We start from the raw sequence: 15534 nt of genomic DNA on the forward strand, positions 1-15534 counted from the left end.
CAATGTATGTTTAAATACAGGTGCTTCTCTATAAATTAGAATATCATTAAAAAGTTAATACATTTCAGTAATTCAATTCAAAAAGTGAAACTCATATAACATCTAAATTCATTACACACAGAGTGATATATTTCAAGCACTTCCTTCTTTTAATTTTGATAATTATGGCTTACAGTTAGTGAAAACCCAAAATTCAGTAACTTAAAACATTAGACTATTACATAAGACCAATAATAAAAAGATTTTTTAATACAGAAATGTTGGCTTACTGAAAAGTCAATGTACAGTATAGTATGCACTCAATACTATGTCGGGGGTCCTTTTGCATTAATTACTGTATCAATGCAGCGTGGCATGGAGGCAATAAACCTGTGGCACTGCTGAAGTGTTATGGAAACCCAGGTTGCTTTGATAGCGGCCTTCAGCTCGTCTGCATTGTTGGGTCTGGTGCCTCTCATCTTCCTCTTGATGATACCACACAGATTTTCTATGGGGTTTAAGTCAGACGAGTTTGCTGGCCAGTCAAGCACAGTGATACCATGATCATTAAACCAGGTATTGGTACTTTTGGCAGTGTGGGCAGGTGCCAAGTCCTGCTTGAAAACGAAAGCAGCATCTCCATAAAGCTGGCCAGTAGAGGATAGCATGAAGCGCTCGAGAATTTCCTGGTAGAGGGCTGTGCTAACTTTGGACTTCATAAAACACAGACCAATACCAGCAGATGGCATGGCTCCCCAAATCATCACTGACTGTGGAAACTTTACACTGGACCTCATGCAACTTGGATTCTGTGCCTCTCCCCTCTTCATCCAGACTCTGGGACCTTGAATTCCAAATGAAATGCAAAACTTACTTTCATCCAAAAAGAGGACCTTGATTTCCAAATGAAATGAAAAACTTATTTTCATCCAAAAAGAGGACTTTGGACCACTGAGCAACAGTCCAGTCCTTTTTCTTCTTAGCCCAGGTAAGGCACTTCTGACGTTGTCTCTGGTTCAGGAGTGGCTTGACACAAGAAAAGCGACAGATGTAGCTCATTTCCTGGATACGTCTGTGTGGTGGCACTTGAAGCACTGACAGCAGTCGCAGTCCACTCCTTGTGAATCGCCCCCAAATTCTTGAAAAGCCTTTGCTTCACAATCCTCTCAAGGCTGTGGTTATCCTTACTGCTTGTGCACCTTTGTCTAACACACTTTTTCCTTCCACTCAACTTTCTGTTAATATGGTTGGATACAGCACTCTGTGAATAGCCAGCTTCTTTAGCAATGACCTTTTGTGACTTAGCCTCCTTGTGGAGGGTCTCAATAACTGTCTTCTGGACAACTGTCAAGTCAGCAGTCTTCTCCATGATTGTGTAGCCTACTGAACCAGAGACCATTTACAGGCTCAGGAAACCTTTACAGGTGTTTTGAGTTAATTAGCTAATTCAAGTGTAACACCATCAGTCTACAATATTGAACTTTTTCACAATATTCTAATCTTCTGAGATACTGAATTTTGGGTTTTTGCTAGCTGTAATCCATAATGATCAAAATGAAAAGAAAGAAATGCTTGAAATATATAACTCTGTGTTTAATGAATCTATATAATATATATTAACTTTTTGAACTGAATTACTGAAATCAATTCACTTTTTGATGATATTCTAATTTATTGACATGCACCTGTATATGCTTTGAGAGGTTATTGAAGTGTTTTTCTATTTTATTTATGTAGGCGTCCACGTGACTGCAGGTCAACCAAACAACAGCTTAAACAGAAATAAAAGTTGAACAAGCAAAAAACCCACCCTGAGTGATATTATCAATTTTTAATATTACTGGATGTCCATGGAGACTCACTCCTCTCTAAATTTTAGTCAAGTATTAATGCCAGGTAAAAACAAGGGTGCAGCGCTAAAAGCTCAATAAAATCATAAAAAATATGTATATATAAAATTCACTAAATATGAAATATATCCAATAAATAGTTCATAAATAAAGAGATAAAAGACAGTTCATAAAGTGACTCTTGTGCTCCTGTAATAATTGGAACCGGTGTCCGTGCGGTGATATAGTAGATAATGCGCACTCACCGAATGCGCATATGAAATGTGCCTTTATATCAATATTACAGATGTCATCAGTAGTGGGTCAGAAAACTGGGTGGTTTTCCCTCTAAGGGATGGTAGGTCATCAGACAGGATCTGTGTGGGTTTATTTGAATGATTCTCATTCATCACGGTTCCCTTTAAGGGATGAGACTGGTATTGCTACCTGGGTGGTATTCCCTTTTATGGATGCAGGGATCCATCTTGAGGCAGTATTATCTGGGAATTTAAGATTCCCCTTGTGGAACCTAAGGGGTTAATCCTCCGCATTGTGTAAAAAGGCTGTTTGATCCTGTCTTCTCTGATGTTCCCCTTCTTCTACTGCCCCCAATCCATCTACTGATATTTTGTGAAGTTTTTATTTATGACCTGTCACAATCTTCAGTCCCATACAGGGGGTTAGGCTCCTCCATAGTAAGGGTGCCAGGCAGGCCACATTGGGGATCAACAGCCAGTGTCTCAGTTTGTCCAAGAGATTCCACTTGCCTCACAGCCTGTGAGTCTCTCTTTTTCCACTTCCTTGACACCAACATATTAAGTGCGCTCACCACCCTTTATTTATAGGTAAAAATTAAACCCCCATGCCCAGTGGTCATTGAAGCCTAGATGCCTAGACCAAATTTTTGAGCATCAGTATGACCTAGTTAACTTGACTATAACTCGGTGACTAAATAATTTAAATATATGGATTTCATATGATAATTATATAATTTATAATTTGAATGATTACAATTTTTTATAATAATTTAGTATTTGTATACTATAATTGTATCAGACAACTACAGTATTAAACAGGGGAACATTGCCAACTACAGGTTATTGTGGCCTCTACAAGCAGAAACCATTTTTTTCTAACTTAAACCTTTAGCTTGTATGTGATCAATATGTCATAGTCAATACGGTGATCACATTAGTTTGAACCCCTCTAACTGTTTCTCAATTGTTAGTATGGACTTAAGTTGTCAGTGACAGCCAGGTTTGACAGTGAGCAGCTGCACACAATGTCAGCTGGTAGCTGTTACAAGTATGACATTTATTAATGTATCATCAGTAGAGATGAGCGAATTATTCAAAAATTCGATTCGGCTGATTCGCCGAATTTGCGGGAGAAATTCGATTCGATGCAAATTTATTCGCTGCGAATTTAACTTATTAAAAGGGTTTCTAGGCTTCAGAGAGCCTTTATATTAGTGCAGAACACTGTACCTTTAATTTAAATGCCCTTGGAGTCTGCTGGGGAAGAGAAATAATACTGTCAGTCAGTATGACATGCAGATGAGTGCCGTCGATCTTAGAATCACCGCACACTTCACTCATTTGGGCAGTCACGGGGCACGACGAAGAAGAAGAAGAAGAATGAAAAGAAGAAGAAGAAGAATGAAAAGAAGAATGAAAAGAAGAAGAAGAAGAATGAAAAGAAGAAGAAGAAGAATGAAAAGAAGAATGAAAAGAAGAAGAAGAAGAATGAAAAGAAGAATGAAAAGAAGGAGAAGAAGAATGAAAAGAAGAATGAGAAGAAGAATGAAAAGAAGAATGAAAAGAAGAATGAGAAGAATGAAAAGAAGAATGAAAAGAAGAAGAAGAATGAAAAGAAGAAGAAGAAGAATGAAAAGAAGAATGAAAAGAAGAAGAAGAAGAATAAAAAGAAGAAGAAGAAGAATGAAAAGAAGAATGAAAAGAAGAAGAAGAAGAATGAAAAGAAGAAGAAGAATGAAAAGAAGAATGAAAAGAAGAAGAAGAAGAATGAAAAGAAGAAGAAGAAGAATGAAAAGAAGAATGAAAAGAAGAAGAAGAAGAAGGAAAAGAAGAATGAAAAGAAGAAGAAGAAGAATGAAAAGAAGAAGAAGAAGAATGAAAAGAAGAAGAAGAAGAATGAAAAGAAGAAGAAGAAGAATGAAAAGAAGAATGAAAAGAAGAAGAAGAAGAATGAAAAGAATAAGAAGAATGAAAAGAAGAAGAATTAAAGTACAGCAAAAAGTGTATCTGCAGAGAGCTCCGCTATTTTTGACAGTTCTCTGACAGTTCCTTCACATTTACAGCGGTTGAAACATTGTATCTATTTATTTCCGAATAAAAACATCTGTATCCTAAATGGAAACAAATAGATACAATGTTTCAACCGCTGTAAATGAACTGTCAGAACTGTCAGAAGTAGCGGAGCTCTCTGCAGTGACACTTTTGCCGGCTGATCGGGAAAAATTTGATTCGTGCACCCGAAGTTTGCTAAAATTCGGATTCGATGCGAATAGAATTTTTCCTGATATTCGAAACGAATTCCACTTCGCCAGGTTCGATTCGCTCATCTCTAATCATCAGCATGGGAAATTGTGCTGAAGATTGAAGTCAGGAAAAGGAGTGTCAGAATATGCCTGAACAGTCAATATTACTCGGTTGCCAATAGCTAGCCAAATTTGATTAAATACATAAATTCAGGTTCAGCTGGGGGCGCATGCGCGACCAGGGATGATGGTGGACGCTGCTTGCTGAGCTCCGCTCATCCCCGGCCAAATAGTGACTCACCCGCTCCGCTCCACGGCGATCCCGCCGCTTCGGGTGAGTCACATAGTCAAAGCACCCGGCACGGCATTAAGGGGAGGTGTCCATGGGGAAAATAGGGCGCTGGAAGCCCCCCTCCCCGCACCCACAGGACCCGCGGCCCTCGCCGCTTCGGCGGTTTCTCTCTAGGCCGCAATCCCCGGCCTCAAGTTGTGACAGGAGTCCGAGGAACGATCCCGGACCCCAGTGGCCGCAGAAGGTACTGCACCTTGCTCCAAATCAGAGCAACTGACAGCCTCTGCTCTGATTCCTCCTCTAATGGAGGATTCTGACTCACAAGCCACAGAAGGAGGGGACATGGACCACCCTACACCAGGGTATCTTCCAGCCCCCAGCCAAAATCCTCAGCAGGCTACATCATCTGCACTCACAGTCTCCGCATTGGACGATAAGCTGCAGGTCTTTTTGCGCAACATTACCGCCTCTATTGCCGCTGAAGTTGGTAAATTGGCTATAGATCTCAGAGGGGAAATAACCCAAATTGGAGACCGCACGGATAAATTGGAAAACAAATTTGATGAATTGGTGCAATACGTTCATGACCTTGAGGAAGATAACGCATATCTGAAACACTCCATGTACCAGATGCAGCTCCAACAAGAGGACCTGGAAAACAGAGAACGGCGCCAAAATATCCGTATTCGCGGTATGTCCGAATCTATCACTGACGCACAACTACACCGCCACCTACTGTCCTTCTTCATCGCAACTGCACCAAAGGTTCCAGAGACAGATTGGCAAATGGATAGGGCTCATCGCTCTCTGGGCCCTAAACCTGTTGAGGGCACCAGACCACGAGACGTTATAGTACGCTTACACTACTTTCAAAGTAAAGAAGCCTTACTATTAGCGGCTCGACAAACATCTTCTTTGGAATTCAAAGGTGACAAACTCCAGCTCTTCTGCGACCTTTCTCCGCTTACTCTTGCCAAACGGCGTGCTCTGAAGCCGATCACCACACACCTCCAGCAACACCGAGTCCTGTATCGTTGGGGGTTTCCCTTCAAGCTGGTTGTCTCTAAGGATAATACCCAAGTTGTTCTCCGGGATCTTCATGAGGCAGACTTTTTTCTGAAACAGCTGGGTCTTCCTCCTCTGTCGGATGATGTGTCCTCATTGCCTCCTACTCCTTCTCGTCCCTCCATCACTCCCAACAAGATCTGGACACCGGTCCGCAGAGATCGGAAGAGACTCTTGCGCACCCAGCAACGTCCACGTTCCTCTCGACCAGGAGATCCGCCTGCCTGATGATTCTCTGGGGTGATCATCTGTGGTGAATATGGTGTTGATCCCTCTCCCCTGCTCTATACATGGGTTCTATACCGGTTTTGTTCTCCTGACTGGCCAAACCCTTGCTGGGTGCTCTTTTTGCTTTTGTTTCTTCTGGCCGGGTTGGGTGACCCCCCTGTTGAGTCGGATGTCGTGCTGCCCCCGATTTTGTCTAGCCACTGGCCTAGACGACTTGGGCTTAGTTGACGTTCCCAAGTTTATATCCTTGTGGATATCTGTTTTTTATTATGTTTTTCTTTTTTTTGTGTTATCTGATTGTTTTATGATTTTTGTGTTTTATTCTTCTACATCGATGGTATTTCAATCATTTTTCATTCTACTACAAGTACTTCAATCGTTGTTATTTTATAATGGCTTTGAGGTTTTTGTCATACAATGTCAAGGGCCTTAACTCCATTCAAAAACGGTGGATGGCTTTGAGGGAATTTCGATCCTCAGGAGCAGACATTATTTTTGTACAAGAGACCCATTTCAAATCAACTGGCTCTTTTCGTTTTGCCTCGAGATTTTTTTCCCAAGCTTATTCAGCCTTTGATCCCTCCGGGAAGGCCGGGGTGGCAATTTTGATTGGGTCACACTGCTCCCTTCGGGTTGTTTCCTCCAAGGTTGACCACCAGGGTCGCTTCATTATTTTGAACTGTATGCTTGGTGACACTCCCCTTGTTTTGTTGAATTTATACGCCCCAAATACGGGTCAATTGCAATTCCTTTCCCAAACACTCGCTAACCTAGATTCCATCTCCACTTCGCAGGTGATTGTTGGAGGGGATTTCAATTTGATTTTTTCCCCCCATAAAGACAGGAAGTCCCTTTTTGAGTCCACCCCCTCGAAGCGGCAATGCTCCTCTTCAAAATCTTTTCGTAGATTGATAAGGGAACATCGTCTCTTTGACGCTTGGCGGATTAAACATCCCCTCCATAAACAATTCACTTTCTACTCCACCCCTCACCGTAGTTTCTCCCGCCTAGATCACTTTTTTATCTCTGCCCCACTGCTTCCGCTCCTGGTTTCTTCCGAAATCAATCCCATCACTTGGTCTGACCATGCCTCTCTGACTTTAAACCTTTTATTTCCTCCGGTCATTCTCAAACCATGTCATTGGCGCCTTAATGAGACTTTTCTTTCCACAGATCATCTTAGAGATGAGTTGTCCCAGGGACTTGACACCTATTTTGCCCACAATGTTGGCTCCGTAAGCTCTTCCTCAACTCTGTGGGAGGCCCACAAGGCAGTCTTTCGAGGACTCTGTATTTCTATGGGTTCTCGTTTAAAAAAGTCTTCGGCGAGTGCTAGAGCCTCTCTCATACATCAACTGGTTTTGGCGGAGCGACGGTTGTTGGCCAAGCCGTCCATTTCTGGACTCCGGAGGGTAACATCTCCACGGGACCGAATTAAAGTTCTCGACTCCAATAAGACTGCACAATCCCTCTTGTGGATTAAGCAGAAATTTTACGAATTTTCTAACAAGCCCCATCGTATGTTGGTCAATCGACTCAAAGCTCAGTCGTGTTCTGCATTACCTGATCTTTTAATGCAACCAAATGGAAACCCTACCTATGACCCCCGGGTCATGGCAACCCTTTTTGGCTCATTTTATGAGAAACTGTATAATTGTCTGTCCCCAGATCTTCATCCACCCCTCACACAGTCATCGTTTGATCGTTTTTTTGACCCCCTGTCACTTCCGAGACTATCATCCTCAGACATTGCTACCCTTAATGCTGATATTACGCTAGAGGAATTATTGGACACAATTAAACATCTCCCCTCTCGTAAAGCCCCGGGTCCGGACGGACTGCCTTACTCCTACTATAAATCCTTTATTGGTATCCTGGCCCCTCATCTCCTCTCTTTTTATCGAGATCTTTTCAAGGGGATCACACCCCAGACTGATTTCTCCCGGGCATATATCTCGGTTATCCCTAAACCCGATAAAGATCATTCTATTGTGGACAACTACCACCCCATTGCCCTACTCAATTCCGACTACAAGATTTTCACTAAAATTTTGGCCAATCGATTGTCCAGAATTATTTCCAAACTCATACATAGGGACCAAGTGGGCTTTGTACCTGCCAGACATGCTGCAGATAACACCAGGAGATCCATTGATCTGATTGACTTGGTTAATCGATCCTCCACCCCTACTGTGTTATTGAGCTTAGATGCTCAAAAAGCTTTCGACCGTTTAAGTTGGCCTTACATGTTCAGGGTCTTGGAGAAATTTAGTTTTAGGGGCCCATTTGTAGCAGCCTTGAAGGCCCTTTATTCGCCCCCCTTTTCGCAGGTCAGATTAGCTTCTTTTCTTTCACTCCCCTTTCGGATGTCAAATGGCACACGTCAGGGTTGCCCACTCTCTCCTTTGCTGTTCATTCTTTGTCTGGAACCACTAGCTATCGCCATCAGGTCGAATCCAGATATTCGCGGGATACAATCCCATTCCCATGAGTACAAATTATCGTTGTTTGCTGATGACATCCTCCTTACACTTACGTGTCCCCATACCTCCTTACCAATTTTGCATAAGACCCTGAAACAATTTGGGGCTATATCAGGCTACAAAGTCAACACGTCCAAAACTGAGGCACTCCCAATACATGTCCCACCTGCCATTTTATCTTCACTTCAGGAAGCCTTTCCCTACCGGTGGTGCACCCATTCTTTAAAATATTTAGGTACTAATCTTACTTCCTCTTACCAATCCATATATGAAGCCAATTTCCCTCCACTATTTATAGCAATTTCTCGCTCTCTGAAACACTGGGATGCCCTGCCCATCTCTTTTCTCGGACGCATTAACGTATTAAAAATGACCGTGTTACCAAAACTCTTATATTTGTTTGCAACCCTCCCCATCCCCGTTCCTATGTCCAAACTGCACTCCCTTCAAAAATCTTTCTTGCATTTCATTTGGCATAACAAGCGGCACAGGATTGCACGTTCTGTTTTGCTCTCTCCGCGCACTAGGGGGGATTGGGGGCGCCGGATATAATAACATACTATTATGCAACTCACCTTCGTTTTCTCTTGTCATGGTCTACCCATCATCCTCCCAACACTTGGACTGAGATCGAATCCTTGCAACTGTCCCCAACTCATCCATGCTCCCTCCTTTGGTCGACCTCAGCAGTGGATGTCTCATCCTTCCGCCACCTATTCCTTGGTCCCATGCACTTTTCTATGACTGTTTGGCAGAAATGTAAGGCTAAATTTTCACTGGCCTCTGACTGCTCCCCACTGACAAATATTCTCTATAATCCTAACCTTCCAGACAATATGGCCATATCCCGGATGTCCCTCTGGGTAGTAGCTGACCTTTTTCAACTGCGTCACTTGATTCACCCGGTGACTCGTAAGTTATGCTCATTCGTGGATCTTCAGAAAAAAGCTCTTTTACCTCCCCAACATTTTTATATTTACCTTCAAATACGCCACTTTTTTTCTACCTTATCACCCTTATTGATTCTGGGGAAGCCTACTCCCTTCGAACGTTTATGTATGCAGGGTCCCCATCAAAAGGGTATTATCTCTAATATTCATAAGCTTCTTATGGATGCCCCCCCTTTAGCCAATGACACTCACCTCTACATGCGCAGGTGGTCTCAATTTGTACAATGTGATATTGATTTATTAACGTGGAAGAAAATTTGGGAAAATGCATCTAGATCTTCTGTCTGTGTGGTTTTTAAGGAAAATATATACAAGATCATGATGTTATGGTACAAAACACCTGAAGTTCTCCATGCTTATAATCCGAGTGCTTCTCCTGTCTGCTGGCGCTGTAGTAGAGACCTGGGTTCTCTCTATCATATTTTTTGGACATGCAGCTCCATTATTCCTTTTTGGGAAGAGGTCCGCTCCTTGTTGCAATCGTTGTTACATATCTCTCTCCCACTTGACCCATTACATTTTTTGCTGGGTTTACCATTCCCGGGTCTACCTAAACCATCCAGAAAACTTGCTGTACATGTTCTGACTGCAGCCAGGAGAAGCATTCCTATGTGTTGGTTATCTTCTACTCCCCCTTCATTGCAGACTTTGTACAAAATTATTGCTGATGTAAGACAGATGGAATATTTGACTGCATTACATGGTTGTTCGTTTGCTGTGTTTGAGATTTGGTGCCCGTGGGATTCCTTCACTTCCTCTATGCCGACCTAAAATAAAAGGCCCTGATAATTTCCACACTGTTATTATATGATTCAACTGATCCTGACCCTTTGTAGTTTTGCCATCGATGTATATCTCTGTTATGTTTATTTTCTTTCCCATATACTCTTTTACTGTACTGTTTGTACTTGCATGAAAACCAATAAAAATTGTTATTAGAAAAAAAAAAATACATAAATTCAGCTATTTGTATAAATGCACAACACATTCTGCTGCCTAAATCCTGTGAATCACACTTGCATTTTTCCACCGCACATCTATGTATGGTCAATAGATTATTTACTGTACATGAAAATATCACTTATCCTTAAGTTTGAGGTAATTCAAATATCTGCATCAAAAGCATCTGAAGATTACCAATTACATAGGTTTTTTTCTTACCACAGCAACTGCACTGGAATTTATCAGTTCTTCTGCTGTAATGGCTGTGTAGTAGGCCACATTGGTTAAGACATAACCAACTGTTACAGTCACCATTGATATGCATATTGCAAGTGGAATGTTTCTATAAAAGAAAAAAGCATAAGAGAGTGAAAATAGAAACATAATAATTTTTATGTTACTACTAATGAGTAATGTTGTCATAGGCTGAATGCATTTTGTCATGTTTGCTCAGTAAGGCACATGGTTTTTCAGGTAGGCACACTGTGAGCATGCTAAGACAGAATGTTTATTTTATGTGAAGGACTCTATTAAAAGAGAGAAAGACAGAAGAGGATGCAGCTGCACAAGTTTCAAAGCAAAGGATTTGAGGCAGAAGAGCTCTATGGATGAAGAATAATGACTGCCTCAAAGATACATTCTTGTTGGCTAGGGTAGCCCTAAACAGGAGAAAACAGGTAAACAATAGGCAGATTTTGCTTGTAAACCTGAGTCATTTCCTAAGAGGCAATCATGAGTACATCTTTGTTCTTAGGCATTAGTTATCACAGTCTTTCAATCTGCAATGCAAATCTCTACCATTGCTGTAAATATTTAGCTTGACCCTGTCTTTGTCATTTCCTGTGCTTTTCACTTGGTCAGCAAAGCCACCTAGAAGTGTGTAGAATCTCTTTGGAGGTTGGATTCACCCTCATTTCTACTCTAGTACAGAAATTGGTGAGAAATCCAAACTTTTTGATTTGTCACAGGAACAAGGGCAATCTTTCAGTGAATAAACCTGTCCCAGTTCATCCCCTTCCTTGAAAGAGATCTCCTGTTACTTTCTGTTGTGTCTCTAGGATGGAAAGTGAAGAGAAAAAAACTGACAGTGTGTTATGTATTCTCCACTGTTTCCAAATGTTGGTTTTACACTTTAAAAAGGGTATAAATAGGCAGGCTCAGGGGGTGAGAGATGGAGGGGGTCAAATTGACCTTTTCTACGAAAGTTTAAGCTTCAAGCTTCAGCTGCACATATCATTGGATCGATTTACTCCTTATTCCTACATGTTGTATTCAATAACATAACCTCTGTTGATGTATATTTTTGATATGGTAGTAATTGCCTAGGTTTGTGGTAGACTTGTCTTTGTGGAATAGAGACATGAAATGAATGAAGATTGTGGTGCACAGGCATCGGAGGAGCAAGATCCCAAAGTGAGGATTTTTAGAAAATCCAAGCAGAACACACAGAGAACATCTTGGCAGAATATAGACAGACAAGTATGTGGCTTGTTATGGGTACTGGGAGAAGGTATCAGAAGCATTAGGGTAACCGCCCTAAAACATGATAAAAGAACTCATGAAATACATGTCCTGTACAGGTCATTGCTTTAGTAACCTGCAGAGGCTGGTTATGTAATAAAACGTTGAACTCAGTGGGGGATCTCAAACTGTAAGCTTACAGAAAAACAACAAACAAAAGCGTAAAGCAGTCCAAACAGTGGACCTTCATGGCCATTAGATAACACAGGCGATGACAATGTAGACACTTACATTATAAGATAAAAGTCAATGGAAGAGAGGACCCAGTTTAGATCAAGAAAATAGACCAAGGCTTGAGTTAATAAACCAGCAGGTAGCTGTAAATGGCATGTATGTGAGAGGCCACAGTTGTCAAGTTCAGATTGGTAGAGACTAATAAGCAGAGAAAACAAGGAAAGAAAAAGAAGAATGGGAAAAGGAGAGGGGTGGGGGATAGAGGGATTCCTAGGGAAACACATGAAATGCAAATAAAAGGGGGGGTTGGGGATATGTTAGGGTAATTCTATTAGGGAAGAAGCAGAGAGTCATTGAAATGGGGGGGGGGGGACAAAAAGTGCAACACCCATGGTTGCCATATTTTAGAATACTGTACTACTCTGTCTAGGAGGACTACTTCTATTTTAGTGTGAATCAGCAGTGAGTTCTCGATTATTGGAGGACAAGTGAATGAATGAAGGGATGACCTCCTCCATTCAGAAAGCACTTTACATGGTAGGGAGCTATAGTACAGCCTTTATGACTGGAGTGGGGGGCAGACAATGCGGGAAAAATCTAAACTATTGATAACTGCCTATGACAGATCCAGTCTAAATTAACCCTTATTGCACTGGAAGATTACCTCTACCAGGATATGTGGTGGGGGTGGGGGGAGCAGAGATCTAAAGATTTAAGAGCCAATATCTTGTTCAATGTATGCACTGTTCCTTGTGCTAATTTAATTTAAACAATATTCAGTCCATCCCCCACAGTTATTACCTTTTGTACCACCAGCCCCGTCCTCTTAGATTTAAGCTCCAAGGAGCAGGGCCCTCCTAATCCTCTTGTATTGAACTGTATTGTTGCTGTATTGTCTCCCTTTATTTTGTAAAGCGCTGAGCAAACTGTTGGCGCTATATAAATCATGTATAATAATAATAATAATAAATAAATAAACTTACAGAATATGTAAACCCAACAGCTCATATTCTTAATATGTGCCTGCTGTACGATGTACTTGTATGAAAAAATACCCTGGTCTCTTTGTATTGCTTCCTTTGTGCGAAACACCTGGTGTTCCTGCCAGTCCCTCTGCTTTCTTAGCTAAACTGACCACACTAGGCATGATAACATAGCGTGGTCAGTTTTTTTTTCTTTAGCTGTGCTGAGAACTGAGCCTGCCCTCCTCAGATCCATCAGACCTGTGCTGACAAGCTCCCTGTGCACAGCCTATGCGATGGCTCTGAGGAAGAGGCAAGTCCTTGAAACGTGTTAGCCAGCTGAATCTCCCTGTGTCCCATTCTGTGATGTGATATCGTGGACAGGAGGTTGCTGTTTTATTATGACGAGCTATTATGCATCTGTCAGTTTGTGAGCATAATAGTTACCATCATTTTTATAATAAAATACATATTTTAAGGATAATGCACTAGGCCAGTGCACCCTCTGTTTTGTTTTATTATTATTATTATTATTATGCACAACTTATCACTGGGAAGATCAGTGTATGCTGTTTCTCCTCCCCCAGCTCTAAACCTCTTATGCAGCTGAGAACAGAGGGTATGTGATCACTTATATAAAAGGGAAAAAAGGGTATTTATACTGTTTTCCCTATATACACAGTATACACAAATGTTTTGCCTTTCATTTCTATTTTAAACTGAATGGGTTATTTTACAAGGTAAGGGTTGTTTACAATACACACACACACACACACACACACACACACACATATATATATATATATATATATATATAATTTTTCTATTTTTTTTAAGATTTAGTTTAAAAAAAATAAGATTTTAGTGAGGCATCCTGTTTGAGTTTTAAAGAGTTTTTCGAAGACAGAGTTAAATTAATTCCACTTATTCACCAAGGAAGGCTTTTCAGTGATATGTAGCCCTCAGCTCATTAACTTCCAATGGAATGCAAAGATCAGCTGAGCTGCAGCGGACTATTTAAGGGTAGCACTGGCATAGATGCCCATTCACTTTTAAAAGTGTCTCTGGCAGCAAATCCCCAAACAAGCAGTCCATTTAAATACAGATAAATTCTGATAATGCTTTAGATTTCAAACAGCCCTTGGCTATCCAGTGGAAGTTAATGAGCTGAGGGATGTAAATCGCTGAAAAGCCTTCCTATTTAAGTGAAAAGTGTTGGGTTTTTTTTTCCAGGAGAACCTTTAATAGTCTGTGTATATTAAATGTGTCAGGTATTTTATTACATTGTATATAGCGCACATGATACAAGCTACCAGTGTAAATACAAGTCTTAAAAATGAAATTGCAGTGCACCTCTGAGCATTACATTAACCTTGATATTTTTACACTTATGAAAGGGGAATATGAGGGAACATAACCTTTAAAAATGAGCCCCATCGAAAATAACTCACAGAGAGGAACTTTTTCTAGACTGTTATATGACATTTAAAATGCTGATGCTATGTTCTTACCCTTTTTCAAGTCTATTCTGAATGCACTTGGTGGATGAAAGGAATTTAATAATGCTTTTGTGTTAAATAACACTTTTGTTTTTTAGGAATAATGTCTTTTTTAAAACAGAAGAATGAAAGATAGGAAGTATAAAACTGGACACCATTAAGTAAGATATGCTGAAGAAAGCTGTTAAGCAACTGACCTTTTTTATTACAAGAAATTTTGGGCTACCTGCTCTTACTGCAAACTATACATTTTTTTGAGAAAGAACTACATTTTTTTCAGACTACTTATCAACAATCACTTTCTGTAAAAATAGGAACACAATAATAAAATGCGATTTTTCTAAGTACAATGTATTTAGCTAACTGTGTCCCTATTCAGTGGGTTGGAAGGCAGGACTAGCTCCCACTAATAACGAAATAATAAGCCAGAAAAAAACAATAGTGCTGTGAGTATTTAGAAGGCATCTGAGCATACACAGCACCAGATATATAATTTATCTAGACAACAATGACAAAACATAATGCAAGTGGTTAAAACGATCAACATTTTTCAAAAAACTATAGAAATATTTTAGTTTGTATCCTGGTATAACCTAATCCAATGTCTATGCCTGTAAATACACATATTTTGTGCATATTCAAGAAATGTTTTTAAATAATTCTAAGCCCTAATCAGATGACATGTAGAATGCTAAAGCACTTAGTATCCTAAGCAACTGCCATGTTTTCTTTCTATAAAATACAATGTTCACTTTTTTTCTAGCATCTCAATGCCGATAATTTCCTTCAACTTTTTAAACCACTGTCTACAAGTGATGTGTACAAGCACTCGCTTCAGCAACTGCTGTAATTTTTTGGGGCTCTGGATTGGCTTCCTATTAGGGGCAATGGTAGTCAATCCCTGTACAATGTGTATTTGTAGATGGATGTGTGATAGGATGACAACATATTACTACAACTTGGAGACCGTTGTCACTCTGTAACAGGAGGTGAATGAACAAAAATCTCCATGAAAGAATAACCATTTTTTAATGAAAGCCACAGATTATTATTATATAGGATTTAATACAATGGATATAAAAATTCTACACACCCCTGTTAAAATGTCAG

General features: G+C 40.5%; 1 protein-coding gene across 1 annotated transcript in view; it reads right to left on the minus strand.

Moving 5' to 3' along the window:
• SLC7A11 (solute carrier family 7 member 11) overlaps nt 1–15534 on the minus strand; it is a gene marked incomplete at its 3' end in the record, with an annotated part of 300868 nt that overhangs the window by 58516 nt on the left and 226818 nt on the right. The window contains exon 7 of the mRNA XM_089688911.1: nt 10488–10611. Coding sequence (XP_089545037.1) covers nt 10488–10611 — 124 coding nt within the window. The remainder of the gene's footprint in view (nt 1–10487; nt 10612–15534) is intronic.

This window comes from Staurois parvus, unplaced genomic scaffold, assembly GCF_062004578.1.
Source record: "Staurois parvus isolate SC_StPar_1 unplaced genomic scaffold, SC_StPar_1.0 ptg000460l, whole genome shotgun sequence".
Classification (NCBI taxonomy): domain Eukaryota; kingdom Metazoa; phylum Chordata; class Amphibia; order Anura; family Ranidae; genus Staurois; species Staurois parvus.